The sequence below is a fragment of the Pistacia vera genome, unplaced genomic scaffold (genome assembly GCF_008641045.1).
Source record: "Pistacia vera cultivar Batoury unplaced genomic scaffold, PisVer_v2 Contig393, whole genome shotgun sequence".
Lineage (NCBI taxonomy): Eukaryota > Viridiplantae > Streptophyta > Magnoliopsida > Sapindales > Anacardiaceae > Pistacia > Pistacia vera.
In genome coordinates, this window is record NW_022196216.1 from 680,871 (window position 1) to 697,595 (window position 16,725).

General features: G+C 35.3%; 2 protein-coding genes and 1 long non-coding RNA gene across 3 annotated transcripts; all 3 read left to right on the forward strand.

Moving 5' to 3' along the window:
- The first annotated feature begins 4,087 nt into the window (after nt 1-4,087).
- On the forward strand, nt 4,088-5,147 carry LOC116141141. Its single transcript, XR_004129740.1, has 3 exons — nt 4,088-4,187; nt 4,279-4,361; nt 5,029-5,147. It is a non-coding gene; the product is annotated as an uncharacterized LOC116141141 (long non-coding RNA).
- Nucleotides 5,148-6,305: 1,158 nt separating this feature from the next.
- LOC116141125 (long-chain-fatty-acid--AMP ligase FadD28-like) lies at nt 6,306-9,063 on the forward strand. Its single transcript, XM_031426661.1, has 4 exons — nt 6,306-6,522; nt 6,601-6,779; nt 6,870-9,002; nt 9,052-9,063. Exons 1-4 carry the CDS (start codon nt 6,306-6,308, stop codon nt 9,061-9,063), a joined length of 2,541 nt encoding a protein of 846 aa, XP_031282521.1.
- LOC116141154 lies at nt 8,089-12,598 on the forward strand. Its single transcript, XM_031426683.1, has 2 exons — nt 8,089-9,821; nt 9,904-12,598. Exons 1-2 carry the CDS (start codon nt 9,084-9,086, stop codon nt 12,478-12,480), a joined length of 3,315 nt encoding a protein of 1,104 aa, XP_031282543.1. The 5' UTR covers nt 8,089-9,083; the 3' UTR covers nt 12,481-12,598.
- The last annotated feature ends 4,127 nt before the right edge of the window (nt 12,599-16,725 follow it).

Here is a 16,725-nt window from a genome sequence, read left to right on the forward strand (position 1 = left end):
TTTATTAAAATCTCATATCTAGATGCTTTTCTGGAGAAGTGGAGCTACAATTTTTCAATCATTCCAGATATTGCAAAGAATGGCAAAGAAGGATAATGAAACTTTATCATATTTGAAGTTATAAAATACTAATAAGTAGAAAATAAATAAAGAACTTTTACCTTATAATTGAAAAAACAAAACTCCCAAGAATTGGTTGAAGTTGGGTATTTTTACGGGCATATATGTAAATTTATCATTTAAAAAAACTATCAGAACCGCTGTAAAATAAATTCCCAAGTACAGTTTGGGTGTTTTAAAAACTGCTACTAAAAACCTCTCAAAACCGTTATGATGGTTTACCCTCAAAATTGCTACAATGGTTTATTCTCATAACCGCTATCATAAAATTCCCAAACAGACCCTTAAAATTTCCACACGGAGAGCTCTCCTCCTTTTTACGTCTCGACTCTTTGATCTTAAGAATATTAGTTTTAAGAACAAGTGAACCTAAAAGTAGACATCTAATGCATTTCATTTATTGAGCACGATTTTATGGTTAGTTTGTGATTCTTAGGTTTCAAAGGCACCCTTAGGGTGATTTTTTTTTTTTTTTATATAAAGTATTTCAACTGCCCATTTGCAATGAAATAATAAATAATAAATAATATTTAAAACTCGATAATATTATTGGATGGATAAATATTTAGAAGTCAGAATTTAATAATGTATATGTTTTTGCCACTCAACATTTTTGATGGGATAAAAGAGACCATGATACCTTAATTCAATAGTTTATAAAAATTGAGTTTTATGGGACAATTATTTATTTATTTATTTATTTTTTTGCTTTTGGAAAGTTAGATTACTTTATCAATATTTTATTATCTAAAATAGTTTTAAATTAAAAAAAAAATTGGGAAATTTATAGATGCTGAGAACCAACAGAGCATCAAGATTTCATGGCATCCATGATACCTTAGCTCAATAATTTAGAAAAATTAAATTCTCTTAAGTTCCTCTCATTTTAATGGGACAATATTTTTGTTTTGGAAAGTAAGATTACTTTATCAATATTTTATTATCTAAAATAGTTATAAATTAAAAAATATATATTGGGAAATTTATAGATGTTGAGAATCAATCGAGCATTAAGATTTCATGGCATAATTTTAATATAAAGCCACCCTTTATTCAAAGAATCAGAAAAAAATTTTGTTTGTTCTTTGAAGATATCTACAAGAAGATAAATTCCAAGGCGGGGTTGAGAGAATTTTTTAATTTGTTAAATTAATATTAAAAAATTATGAATTAATGCCAGGTGTTTGCTGCTTAATTAGACACTAATTACAATGCTTTAAAGTATAAGAATTGTCTAAAGAATATCTCTTTTCGTGATTATTAAGAAAGTTTCAGAGCGGCTGTTGTTAATTGTAAGCATACCAGGAGACAATGTTTTCAGGAATAAAATTTAGCATATGTTTGAGATTCTTACCCTAGAAAGAACTTAATTTCTTTTTATATATATAAAGTACTTATTAATTATTTATTCGATTCATGATTCGAAAATATATTTTTTAAAGTTAATATATAATTCAAGATCAAATGTATTTGATGTAATATTTAAAAGAGAAAACTACTTTTTCCCACCCAAGGTTTGCCTTAATGACACTTTCCTACCCAAAAAGTTTCAAAATACCATTTTTTCACTTAAAGTTTATATTCTCTTAATGTCCAATGTTGATTCTAGCTGATTCCGACGGCAAAAATTCTCTTCTTCACCACCACTTGAACCTATAGTCTTTTCTCTACAAATTCCATCTCACTTCGACACCTAATTTCTTACCGATTGTTAGCTACCGCAAAGTTAGAGTTTATTGTTCTTAGTTGATTTTCGATTGATTCTGGTAGTGAATATTCAATCGATCACCACTATTTGATCCATTTGCCTCCACTCTACAAAACCCTCTTACTCTGTCTCTTAGTAACTCGCCGAATGCCGACTGAGAAAATGAAATGTATTTTGAATATAAACTTTGGGTGGAAAAATGATATTTTGAAACTTTTTGAGTAGAGTACTGTTATTAAGGCAAACCTTAGGTGGGAAAAAGTCGTTTACTCTATTTAAAACCTGAAAATCTATGTTAAAAACTATAGAAAATTGAGTAGGTGGGAAGACTTTTTTTCTATTTTCTAGTTTTAATTTATAGTAGTTTTTAAAATTTGTATTTGGAAACAGATTTTTGTAAATATTTTAAACATAAATTAATTCTTTAGGAAATGATTTTCATATAAATTTATATCGGATACAATTAGTTTTCTTAATCTTATTCATACAATCGTTTCACCTAAATTTAAGGACGTTTATAACGAAGTTCTTTTTGAACTGCTCGCTCAATAACTTTACAATTAAATTATATAATTGTTATTTTATTTAAAAATTCATTAGGGGTCATTGTAAAATGCCGGATAGTACTATATATTATATAATGATAGTTATGGAAAAGTAATATAATTTTATTCAAATTAATCTTTATCCAATTATGAATTAGTTACTCAAATCTTACAAGAATAATTTGGTATATACTACATATATATAGAGACTTGTGTTTTGTCGAATTTAGAGGGTGTTTTAACTTGTTTGTTCAAAGTTCTTAGGTACTACAATCAATATATAATTTCCAATTAATTATTGCTAAACAAATAGTGATTAGCAATATTAACAGAAAATTTCATTGGAATTGACTATTACATGATCTATAATTAAGCTCTCTTCTTGTACTTTTCCATTGATTGTGAGTGATTACAACTAAATTTTAAATTACTAATATCTGATAATTAAACTATTAATGTTGTTTTCATGTTATTAGTCAAATTAAACACTTTTTTTTTTTTTTTTTTTTTTTGTGAGGATCGAGAGTGTCTGGACCAATTTATTAGCATCTTAATTAATCCTCTAGGACCTTGGAATTACCGACCGAGTAAAAACTCCAATAACTATCCCTATTAGCAACTAATGAAAGACTCAAACTTAGGATATCTTCAGTAACACACCCAAACGGTCCCTATTGAACCACTCAATAGTTAAATTAAGCACTTTAAAACACATGGATAAACTCTTCTCTTGCAATTTTATTTCTCTGCAAACATAGAAATAGTAATTCAACCAGACAGTTGAAACATCATTAATTTACCTAAATTATATTTCTAAAAAAATCTTGTGATAATGATATATATATTTTTTTAATTTTTTATTTTGTTAAGTACCCATCACAAACTTCAACTTTATAAAAGAATTTTAAATTAGGAGAGGATTATTAATTATCCAACTCAAAAAACTTCAACTAATATACACTACAATTCAACAACAATAATAATGTTAAGTTTAAGCAACATGAGTAATTTATAATGTATATGTACATATATTTATATATATAACATGATAGACAAATAATTCTTTTATGCAAGTGACGAGAGTATGCCATGTCATCACCTGTGTATGATATACGCATCCACATTATGTGATTGTATGTGCATTGAATGCAGGAAAAAATTATTTCATGATAGACAAGAATATAACTACAATGGTTTAAGTAAGATTTCAGCATATAAATTTAAACCTAAAAAATTATTGAACAAAATGATTATATAAATATGTCTATCCATCCACGATTTAGACGTCACAATGATATAATTTATGTATACATCACAATTAAATAAACAGATGTATTTTCATCCTATTAAAAACTTTAAATTCTTTGCAAAATTATATTATTGATTCGATAACATTACAATATAAACTATTATCCGATAAAAATTATGGATCCCATAATATCAACCAGCAGGAATAATAAACTTTGCATAATCTCACCTAAAACTGTCCAAAGACGTCCATGCATGAACTGTAACGTGCATTGAAATTGTCAAAAACAGGAGCACAAAAATGAGAATATGTGAAAATTCAAGATCAATATGCCCGGTGAAACCAAGAAAAGATTGCAATAAGATGAACAGTGAACTTTGTCTTGTTCGCGTTGGCTCCAAAAAGAATCTTAACTATTTAAATCCTCAATAATGCCTCCATTTTTACTCGTGGACATTTGGCTAACTTTTCAGCTTTTTCCTACGTACTTTGACGGGCTATTCTGCCTTTCTTCTTTCGCCATTTGGCACTAACTTCATTACCCTTTTCACGTTTTGCTTCCCAGGTTAGTTTTTTTCTGTTTAAACTTATTTCTTTTGATAGTTATAGCTCTTTCTTTTGTAGTTTCTTTGAACGTGGTGACAATGGCTTTACAGGAAGTGGATCAGCATTGTCAAATAATTGGCTCACCAGGCTTCCAAACAAGTGCCTTTACATGCTAGTGCTTCTATCTTTTAAGGTTTGTTAGTTTCTTCTGATATCCGTAAAAGTTTTACTAAAGCTCGTATTAAGAGAGGATCCTTTTTTTTTTTTTTTTTTTTGAAACATTAGCTCTTACTTCTATATTGATTCTTAAATACAAATTACAAAGTATAGTTCTATCTTTTAAGGTTTGTCAGTTTCTTCCAGAGTTCCGCGAATGTATTAGTAAAGTTCGGATCAAGAAAGGATCCTGATATTCTTTGAAATGTCTGCTCTCACTTCTACATTGATTCTTAAATGCAAAGTATACTTTTATCTTTTAAGGTTTTTCAGTTTCTTTTGAATTTCATAAAAGTTTTAGTAAAGCTCGAATCAGGGGAGGATCCTGATTTTATTTCAGAACGTTAGCTCCCACTCCTGTATTGATTCCTAAATGCAAAGTATACTCAATAGAGTTCTTGCTGCTGTTCTTTGAGTTTGTCAGAATTTATCAGAAGAGACAAGAATAGATACATCGTTTAATTCCATTTTTAACATGAATCTCTTCAAGTTTTTATCCTATTTAACTTGTATCTTATCTCGTTTCTTCTGCAATACCTACAAGCTATTTTGCATTGTTTTTTATAAAACTAATGTTTTTGGCTTCATTCACTCAGTTAACTTGCATTCTGATGGCCTTTTGATTCAAAACTTGCTGCTCGCAGGAGGCTTAAACTGCATAAAAATGGAGCTTGGAAAATCAATAGAAGATCAATTCTCCAAGCTGCATCCAAGCCTAGCAGTGGACACAAGAATTGGAATAGTAGGAGCAGGTCCAAGTGGCTTATCAGCTGCATATGCACTAACCAAACTTGGCTACAGAAATTTGACCATGTTAGAAAAGTATCACACGGTTGCTGGCATGTGTGAATCGGTCGAAATCGAAGGTACAAATTGAACAATTGTACTCCTGTCAATCTTAATTTTGTTATTCCAAGAGATTTGACTCTGTAGCATACTTGAATGAACTTCACAGGAAAAATATATGATCTGGGTGGTCAAGTTCTAGCTGCAAACAGTGCACCTGTCATTTTTCACTTGGCGAAAGAGACAGGTTCCGAATTAGAAGAAATGGACTCTCACAAGCTTGCCCTCATTGATGCCTCTTCAGGGGAGTTTCAGGACATCAAAGTTGCTGATGATTATGTGTCAGTAATCCAATTGACCTTGGAACTGCAGGTCAGTTAATTCTTTTACTGCAGGATTGTTTCCATATTTGAAATCTCAACAGCTAGTCTCATATTCCAAGCTGCAAACATACAGGATCAGGCGATGGATTCAGGTCGAACTGGGGTACACGCGGTGAGTGATTTTGCTTCAGACTTAACTCCAACGTACCTTGAAGGTCGCGGATTTAAATCTGTTCCCAAATCTGTGGCTTATGGATACACTGCATCGGGTTATGGATTTGTGCAAGACATGCCTTATGCCTACATTCATGAGTTCACGCGGACTTCCATGGCAGGGAAGATTCGACGCTTTAGAGGTGGATACACAAGTCTTTGGCAGAAGCTCAGTAAATATCTTCCAATTAAAGTACACTGCAACACTGAAGTACTAGCAGTTAGGCGCGATTCGACTAGTGTCAATGTTGATGTGAAAAATTCTGATGGGGAATGTAAGGTTATGGAGTTTGATAAAGTCATTATCTCTGGAAACTTTCCTTTGAAGAATGGCAAAATTTACAGATCTCCAACTTTGAAGTCTTCAGGTTAGTTGAGTTTTTATTTACTCCTACTTTTTATCGACCTATTTTTCCATTCGTTTATGTGTTTATGTCTGGCTGCAAATTTCTGCAGAATCCGAAACCGAAGTAATGGACATGGATGAGCTTGAAAAGGAGCTATTCAGCAAAGTACAGACAATTGACTACTATACCACTGTTTTAAAGATTAAAGGGCTAGAACATATGCCAATTGGTTTCTATTATTTTGGTGAATATATGGAGGATCCTGCAACGATTGGACATCCTGTTGCAATGCAAAAGTTCTTTGCTGACACTGATATTTTCTTGTTTTGGTCTTATGGTAATGCCGTCGATATTACTGGACAAACTGTCACTGAGCTTGCAGTCAAAGCTGTTGAAAATATGGGGGTAGAAGTTCAGAATGTGGTTCTACAACGGCGATTTAAGTACTTCCCACATGTTGGCAGCCAAGGTATATATACTCAATGATCTAGTTCGTATAATTTATTCCAGCCAGAAGAGGGACACTAATTCTTCAATTTTACCACAGATATGAAGGATGGATTTTATGAGAGGCTGGAAACTGAACTACAGGGTCGGAGGAAAACTTACTATGTTGGTGGACTTATGGCATTTGAGCTCACAGAGAGGAATTCATCCTATTCCATGGCTCTAATCTGCAAGCACTTCGCGAATGATAATTCTTTGCCAGAGCTTACATATGTTAAGGTAATTTGACTAGTAAAAAGTTAGATGTTTTGAATATCAGTAGCTGAAAAATGAAATCTTACATAACTCTTTAACATCATGTTTATGCAGAGTTTGTTCCCCTTGCAATCAGATAACTGGCATAAGAAATTCAAAGAATTGGGAGAAGTGCCGGGTGTGGAGTTCCCTCATCTGTCTACTCTTGATGGTTACTTGAAGCACTGGGGAACTCATGGAGTTACTAGAAGCAAAACACTCTATTCTTGGATTAATGAAGAAGGCGCAGTAGTGAGCCAGAGGACTTATGCAGAACTTCATGTTAATGCTTCTTGCATTGCGAACGAGCTCTTGTCAAGCCGGAGACCAGTTATCAAGCCTGGAGACAGAGTTCTCCTAGTTTATGTCCCTGGTCTAGATTTTGTTGATGCATTCTTTGGATGCTTAAGAGCTAAAGTTTTACCAGTTCCAGTTCTTCCTCCAGATCCCTGGCAAAGAGGTGGACAAGCATTGTTAAAGATCGAAAACATTGCAAAATCATGCGAGGCCAAGGCGATTTTATCAACTGTTGTTTATCACTCAGCGGTTCGAGCAGGATTTGTGAAGAATCTGGTTTCATTGACAGGAAAAAATGGCAAAGCAACAGCGCGCTGGCCTAATCTTCCTTGGCTGCACACTGATTCTTGGATCAAGAATTCTGATAACTTGATTCCAAAAATTATAGCTGATTTATCTGAACCTCAGCCAGATGATCTTTGTTTTCTGCAGTTCACATCAGGGTCAACTGGCGATGCTAAAGGAGTAATGATAACTCATGGTGGCCTGATTCATAATGTGAAGTTGATGCAAAGGCGATACAAGAGCACCTCAAAAACAGTACTTGTCAGCTGGCTTCCTCAGTACCATGACATGGGGCTGATTGGGGGACTGTTTACAGCTTTAGTTAGTGGAGGTTCAGCAATATTGTTTTCTCCAATGACATTCATCAAGAACCCCCTCTTATGGCTTGAAACCATGAGCAAATACCGGGCTACTCACAGCGCTGGCCCTAACTTTGCTTTCGAGTTGATGATCCGAAGACTCGATTCTGAGAAGAACAAGGCTCGGAACTATGACCTTTCTTCAATGGTTTTCCTTATGGTTGCTGCTGAACCAGTGAGGCAGATAACACTGAAAAAGTTCATTGGATTGACTAGTCCTTTCGGCCTTTCTCAAGAGGTGATGGCTCCAGGCTATGGCTTGGCAGAAAATTGTGTTTTTGTCAGCTGTGCATATGGGCAAGGAAAGCCAATTTTTGTTGATTGGCAGGGAAGAGTTTGTTGTGGCTATGTGGATCCAAATGATGAAGATGTTGACATCAGAATAGTCGATGCGGAGAGTAGTGAGGAGCTCAGAGAACCTGGAAAAGAGGGAGAAATATGGATTAGTAGCCCCAGTTCTGGAATTGGTTATTGGGGGAGAGAAGATGCCAGCCAGAAGACTTTTGGAAATGAAATTCAGAATCACCCTGGAAGAAAATATACCAGAACTGGAGACCTTGGAAGAATTATTGATGGAAAGTTGTTTATCACTGGAAGAATCAAGGATCTTATCATTGTAGCAGGAAGGAATATTTACTCTGCTGATGTTGAAAAGACTGTGGAGAGCTCATCTGAACATCTGCGCCCGGGTTGTTGTGCTGTCATTGGTGTTCCGGAGGAAGTCCTATCAACAAAAGGTATTTCAGTTCCAGATAGTTCTGACCAGGTTGGCCTAGTTGTGATTGCTGAGGTTAGAGATGGTAAACCTGTTGATAAGGATGTCACTGAACAAATTAGAACCCGAGTTGCAGAAGAACACGGTGTTACTGTTGCTTCTATCAAGCTGATCAAACCCAGGACTATAAGTAAAACAACGTCAGGGAAGATCAAGAGATTTGAATGCCTCAAACAGTTTGTTGATGGAAGTCTGAACACAGTCCCCGAACCACTTTTTTCGAAGAAAAAATTGGTCCGATCATTCACTACTGGAACATGTAAAGAAGGCAGAACACCAAGACCTCAGCTTGTGAGTTCTCCAGTGTCAGGACCTAAACTGACTAACAAAGATATTGTGGAGTTTCTGAAAGGACTAGTTTCCGAGCAGACAGGGATTCCTATCATAAAAATCTCTGCCACAGAAAGCCTGGTATCTTATGGAATTGATTCGATTGGCGTCGTTAGAGCTGCTCAAAAACTTTCTGATTTTCTTGGAGTGCCGGTTGGAGCAGTAGATATCTTTACTGCAACCTGCATTGTGGACTTGGCAAACTTCTCAGAGAATCTTGTAACGAAGTCTCAACCTCAACTCATGAACAACTCAACCGATACTCCAGAGCCTGAGATAGAATATTCTGAGATGGAGATGGAAGTTTCTAAAACTCGCCAATTTGGTATATGCATTTTCCAACTTCTGGCTCTTCTTTATGTTTCAGCCATGCTGATACTTCCTGCTTATCTATCAATTTCTGCTTTCATCAATTTGGTCTCAATCACACACTTGGGATATTTGTTCTCCTTGGTTTTTGCTCCTCTTGCTTGGATCCTTTGCATAGTTTCCACTTGCATTTCCATTGCTTTCTTTGGAAATTCTTTCCTGAGACCAAACTATATATTGAATCCTGGAATTTCCATCTGGTCAACGGATTTTGTCAAATGGTGGGCACTTTATAAGACTCAAGAAGTTTCTTCTAAAGTTCTTGCAGTCTATTTAAGAGGAACAGTTTTCCTGAATTACTGGTTTGAGATGCTAGGAGCTAAGATTGGATCATCAGTGTTGCTCGATACTGTTGATATCACAGACCCTTCTCTTGTTTCAATTGGAGATGGAGCTGTGATTGCTGAAGGGGCTTTGGTTCAAAGCCATGAGGTAAAGAATGGAGTCCTGAGCTTCCTCCCAATTAGAATTGGCAGAAACTCTTCAGTTGGCCCATATGCTGTGATTCAGAAAGGAAGTATAATAGGAGAAGAAGCCGAATTAGCCCCCTTGCAAAAGAGTGAACCAGGCAAACTCATATTCAAATCTTCCAAGGCAAACAGTGCTCAAAAGGTAAGTTAATTTAAAAACATTTCCACTTCATATTAGATTTTTGAATTTAAGGCTTATAATTCTCATTCCTCCTTGATTTCAGGGTACTGCAGTTCAGCCAAATGAGGCCATTTACCAATTCATGGGAATCTACATGGTCAGTTTCATCAGTACTTTAGCCGCGGCTGTTGTCTACCTCTTCTACCTTTGGCTGTCTCAAAAGCCGGCTTCTGTTCAACAATTTTCATTTCTTTGTATAGCCGGAGCCTTCCATTGGATTCCATTCACCGTCACAGCATATGCCACCATGTTCACCAGCATTCCTTCAAACCCAGCTTACTGTGCTATCTTAGTTGCCATTGCTTATTTGTTTCATGGCCTCGTACTCAGCTTCCTCACATGCATTTCAGCCCACTTTCTTGCTGGTAAAGAAGAGGAGAAACAATCCCACATGAAGGTTTGGCTTTGCAACCGGATTACCATCGCCTCTCATCTAAGATTTGCAAAGCTCTTATCTGGAACAGAAGCATTCTGTATGTACTTACGCCTTTTGGGTGCGAAGGTCGGGAAACATTGTTCAATCAGAGCTATCAATCCAGTTTCATGTCCAGAGAAAATTACAATTGGTGATGGTGTCCATCTCGGTGACTTCAGCCGGATCATTGCTGGATTCTATTCCTCTAAAGGGTTTACTTCAGGGAAAATTGAAGTGCAAGACAACTCAGTGATTGGAAGTCAAAGCCTAATCCTCCCTAATTCGGTAGTTCAAAAAGATGTTATTCTTGGTGCACTTTCAGTTGCTCCAATGCATTCAGTTCTGCAACAGGGCGGTGTTTATGTTGGATCTCAACCTCCAGTCATGATCAAGAACACAATGCATGCTTTGGATGACAGGATAGAAGAAATGGACATGAAATACAAGAAAATTGTAGGCAACTTGGCTGCAAATTTAGCAGCCACAACTTTGAAAGTTAAATCAAGATACTTCCACCGAATTGGTGTCAGTGGAAAGGGACAGCTGAAGATTTATGACAACATTGAAGGCCTGTCAGGTCACAAGATCTTCAATCCTGGAAAATGTTACCCTGTGGTAGTCCGGCATAGCAATAGCCTGAGTGCTGATGATGATGCAAGGATAGACGCACGTGGTGCAGCGATAAGAATACTTTCGGATGAAGTTGGTGCTACCTCCCCACTACTTGATCTTACACTAAAAACAGGCAAGGCATTCTATGCACGTTCGATTGCAGATTTCGCGACATGGCTTGTGTGTGGACTTGCCGCAAGAGAAGAGCATGTGAAGAGAGTGCCACACGTTCGCGATGCAGTGTGGATGTCCCTTCGCCATGCTGACTCGTACGCAGAGCTACATTATTACTCAAACATTTGTAGGCTTTTCAGGTTCACAGATGGACAAGAAATGTATGTGAAGTTCAAGTTGAGGCCTTATGATGAAAACATTTCTGAGGATTCTGGTAAAGTGGAGCCTGTTGGGATTCTTCCTCCGGAAACTGGGGCAATTCCGAGGGACGAGAAAGACACTCGCCCTTTGCTTTTCCTTGCTCAAGATTTCCAGAACCGAGTAAATTCTACAGGCGGTGTTCACTACATTTTTCAGCTACAAGTCCGGCCAGTTCCACAGGACGAAGCCGCTTGCGACATTGCACTTGACTGCACCAAACCATGGGATGAGACTGAGTTCCCATATATTAATGTGGGGGAGATTAGTCTTGATCAAAATCTCTCCAGGGAAGAATCAGAAACTCTTGAATTTAATCCCTATCTTCGATGCCACGAAGTTGATGTCATTCCAGCTTCATCTTGCTCTCAAAGTGCTTCAATCGATCACGGTCGTTCATTAATCTACGAGATTTGCCAGCATCTGCGAAACGGGGAGCCACTTCCAGAATCCTGGAGGATCTTCTTGGAGCAATCTGATGTAAAAGTAGACCTTTCAGGGTGTCCAATGGCAGCAGCCCTGGAGAAAAGACCTGAAGAGCAAGTGACCCTGGCAAGAAATTGGCACCAAACATTATGGTCCATTTTCGCTCAACCATTGCTACAAACAATCTTCCCATATTTCCTCTTATTCCTAACAATCCTTCCTCCGTTAAACCGGTTACTTCTCCTGGAAGCAACCAAGAAACTCCCACTGCACTGGTTACTTCCCATCTTTTGGACCTCTACCGGAATCCTATCAGCATTTGCTTGTGTTTTAGCCAAATGGGTTCTCGTAGGAAAAAAGAAAGAGGGCAAAAGCGCGAAGATTTGGAGTAAAGCTGTCTTCATGGACACGACATGGCAGGCTTTCAGGACTCTAGTGGGGGATTATTTCATGGAGCTAACAGGAGGGTCATTCTTATTCATTTTATGGATGAAAATGATGGGATCAGAGATAGAGATGGGGGATGGGGGGGCATATGTGGACAGCATGGGAGCAATGCTGAATCCTGAAATGGTGGAGATGGAAAGAAGGGGAAGTGTGGGAAGAGAAGCAGTGTTGTTTGGGCACATTTATGAAGGAGAAGATGGGAAAGTGAAATTTGGGAAGATTAGAATTGGAGAAGGAGGATTTGTAGGGAGTAGAAGTGTGGTGATGCCTGGTGTTAGAGTGGAGAGTGGAGGGAGTTTGAGTGCTTTGTCAATTGCCATGAAAGAAGAAATTGTGAAGTCAAGGTGAAGAAGAAGAAGATCACAAAAGCTTAGTTACTTTTTGTAATGGTGATTTATACTTCGTGGCTTTTTTTTTTTGTTTCCCTCAATAAATTAACCGCCAAAGCTTATAGAAATTGAAAAGTATAGTACTATAATTTAGTGAAATCCTTTTTCTTTGTCTCTTCCTCTCAAATTCTCTAAAAGAATACTCAAATAAATATTTACATTCATATATCTATTAAAAGAATACTCAAATAAATATTTACATTCATATATCTATTACTGTCGCTTAACCTTAAAAGATGAATTTGCAGCTTTTAGAAGGGGAGAACGACTTACACCTACCCAAAGTTTGTTGTAAAGACAAATTGGCACCCAAAATGTTTGAAAATAACAAATAGCCACTTTCCATCATGTTCTGTTAGGAATTTCTATTTGCTAAAGGACAACAATGGTAAAAAAAACTAGAATACCCTTGGAAGTTTGATATTATATAATATTTTATTAATTTATGGGGAGTCAACTAATTCAATTACGTAAACACCCACATCAATACATTAAATTACAATTATGAGTTTATATAACTTAACCTTGGGATTTTTGAAAATTGAGAGGCAACAAAAGACCAATTTGTCCCTATTTTGGTAGCAAAATTACAAAGTAAAAGAAACACAAAGCATGCAACACAATTAAAATGTTTCAATTGCGGCTTTAGCAATTTGTATTGACATTCTTCATGATTTAAAACAAATCCTTCTTTCGAAAGAACATAAAATTTGTAATAAAATTCTTCCAAACTTACAAATAACACAAAATATTAATTCAATACAGCAAAAGGAGTTTACAGTGAAGAAATACAAAAAAACAAGAAGCAATTTCAAAATGGTTTTGTTAGCAGCTCTTAAATATTAGCATAAATCTTCAAACAACATTGTATTTGTTGAGTTACATCTTCAAAAATTCAATTGCTCCTTAAGTCTGGCCTGTTGCTCTAACATAGGCTTAGAAATTGTTTCCTTCATGAGCTTCACCAATCTGATCTCCGAAAAAGTGTAGACAGACAAAGAGATACATCATGATTTTCAATAACAAAGCGAAAAGGATGGTAAGAAAATAGAAATGGAAAATGATAGAGTTACCGAAAGTTACAAACCGAATTTGTGCACCGAATGACATGGCAAAATCCCGACCATTGATTAATATTAAATTATAATGAATCAACGGTCTGGATTTCGCCATGTCATTCGGTGCACAAATTCAGTGCACACCCTTCGGTAACTGTATCATTATTCAATAGCAATATAGCTACATCAGATAAGATTAAGAAAGAGTTCACAAACAAGACTAAGAGTAAATTATAGATGTTGCCAGAAAATTTACAATAGCAAATTGATGTGTTAATATTTTATCTTTTGATGTAATTTTGAATAACACCACATGAATAAAAAACTTTTAATTGATTTATAAAATCTCTTGAAAAACCTCCCTATAATTATATAGGTTTTTTTTTTTGTCACAAAGTGATAGTCACAAAGATGTGTAATGAGAATGAATATTTCATATAGAGGAGATTTAAGTGCAAATTTATAAATTTGATGGACTTTATAGATATTAACCAAACTATACGGGAAATCATATCTTATCCCTAATTAAGTTTTCATTTTACAAACCAATTTTTCTAAACAAATTTACAAGATAAAATTACTAAAATTTTACTTTTAAATTACCTAGGATAAATTAAAATAAATAAATGGTGGATTCAGCAATATTTTTGATAAAATTATAACTCCATTTTTTTTCTTTAATATAAATTTTCTTCCCTTTATGCCAAGGAAAAAATTAATTAGAGGAATCATTTTTTTTTAATAAACATTCCTTATTTTGATTTGTTGGCTAATAAAATTCCTTGTAGAATTGTCATTTAATTGAAAATTTTAAATTAATGAAGGGGAATATTAAGTTAAATACACGCATACATTAATTAATAATATTATATATTACACTTTTTTTTTTCAATCCATTGACTTCAATTTCATGTCAAATGCATACTCTATGGTCAATTATTTGTTTATTTATTTATTTTTATAAATAAGTTGTCACCATTGACTATAGTACTATACTCTTGTGATTAATAATTATTTGACTTCTTATTTAGAATTTTCAATACTGGTTCTAATTTAATATATTTTGCAATTACTTGAAATAATTATGTAATTACAAAATGACCCTTGGATCACTTCAATAGTTAGTGAACCACTTTTAAGTCTTTTAACTATTGGAGTGATCTAAGGGTGTGTTTGGTAGAGATGGCAATGGGCCCGATATTTTCGGGTACCCGACCCAGCCCAAAAAGGTCGAGCTTTACCCGATGTTCGCGGACTTGGGCTTGGGCCTGATTTTAAGGCCCGACCTCAAGTACAGGCCAGGCCTGGGTATGTCTTTAGGCTCGGCCCGGCCCGACCCGACAATTTTAGTATTACTTTTTCTAAATTATTTTTATACTATATATTTAATTATAAGATTATCCTACATATATATACCCATTTTTCCCAAACCCTAATCTCATCTCATTTGATGAGTATTTAAAAATAAATTAATATTTAAAAACTATTTTTAGAATTAAAAATATAAAAAAAATTTAAAATTTATTATTATTTAAATATTCAAATTATAAAAATAGGTGGGCTTGGGCCGGGCCTAAGGTTACAAAAAACTTGTCGGGTCGAGCATGGGCTTTACCTATCATACCCATGACGAGCCCAGGCCGGGCTTGGGCCTTTGTCATGAGGTCGGGCTTGGGCCTAGGCCAAGGGGTACACAGTCCCGGCCTAGCCCATTGCCATCACTAGTGTTTGGTTGGGGGTAATCTCCCATTACTGGAGTAATGTCATTTTATATTATTTGATTATCACGTTTGATTGTCAAGAAGTATAAGATTCTGGTAATCTTCTAAAACCAATAGTAATTACTGTTGGTTATATAAATAGTATTTTAAAATTACTTGGTAATTTTAATTTGTTACAACTTTACACTTAATTATTAAAAATTTTAGACAACAATGCCCTTAATTTGAAATTAATTTACATGAACTCTACCATTACAATTTTACCCCTAAATAATTAAATTTTTGGATAATAATGCCCTTGTTTTAAAAAAATTTACAAGGCACCCAAGAGGACCGTTGATAGCTGGTCACCACCGTCGGCCAACGTCGCTAGAATGGAGCATGAACGGTTAGATCTAGCCAGCCGTGCTCTATCTGGCCAGCCGTGCTCTATCTGGCCAGCCATGCTTCTATCTAGCCATTTTTTGCCAGATCAATGGCTAAAAATGGTTAGATGGCCATGGATCTGGACTTTAACTATGCGTAGCCATCAGTATTAAGCTTGATCTGTGCTGATTTCGGCATCGCAGTCAGCCCTAATCACCAGCATCTTACTCCTCTCGTTTTCCTCTTCAAATTCCACCAAACCCCACCACCAAAGCTGCCCCTAACCGCCGGCAAAGCCCACTGCTTTTTGACATGATTTTCCTTTTTCTCTACGCTTTTCTAGTCGCATTTTCCATTGGAAATCACCCCACTTGCACCGATTGATTCCACTTCACCTCCTTTTCAAAACCCCTCAAAGAATATCTCCATTGCACTTCTTGATCGAAGGCCGACGATGATTTAGGTGGCCAACAATGGCTTGGATGGGTGACAGTGTTTTTGTTAAAAATTAAACTTTTATGTGGCTGGGGTGTTTTAGCTAAATCTAAAATCTAAGGGGATAAAAATGGATTCAAAAAATAATATTATATTAATATTTAAAAAGAAGGACAATTTAGTAATCTATATAACATACCCACCAATTTATTCCTTCTAACCAAACATATCAATATAACATACCTACCAATTTGTTCCAACGTAACTAAACACATTTCCCTAAACATTCTCAGTAATCTTCAAGGTAATTTATCTTTCTAGTAATACAACATTCCTAATAATATAACATTTCTTGAACCAAACGCATTCTAATAGTCATTTGTGGTGGATAGGGTAACATTAGCTCCTTTACAGTAACACATATTGTTAAAAAATTCATACACATTAGTAATGCTATCAAAGTAACATAAATGTTCTTGAATTGAAAATATTAATTAAGAAAATTATATTTAAAATACTAAATATAATGGTTAAATAGATATATAAAAGAGAAAATAATACATATATACAGACACTGATACTATATCATATATTTATTGACTTATGAGTTACAAGGTAAGAAGG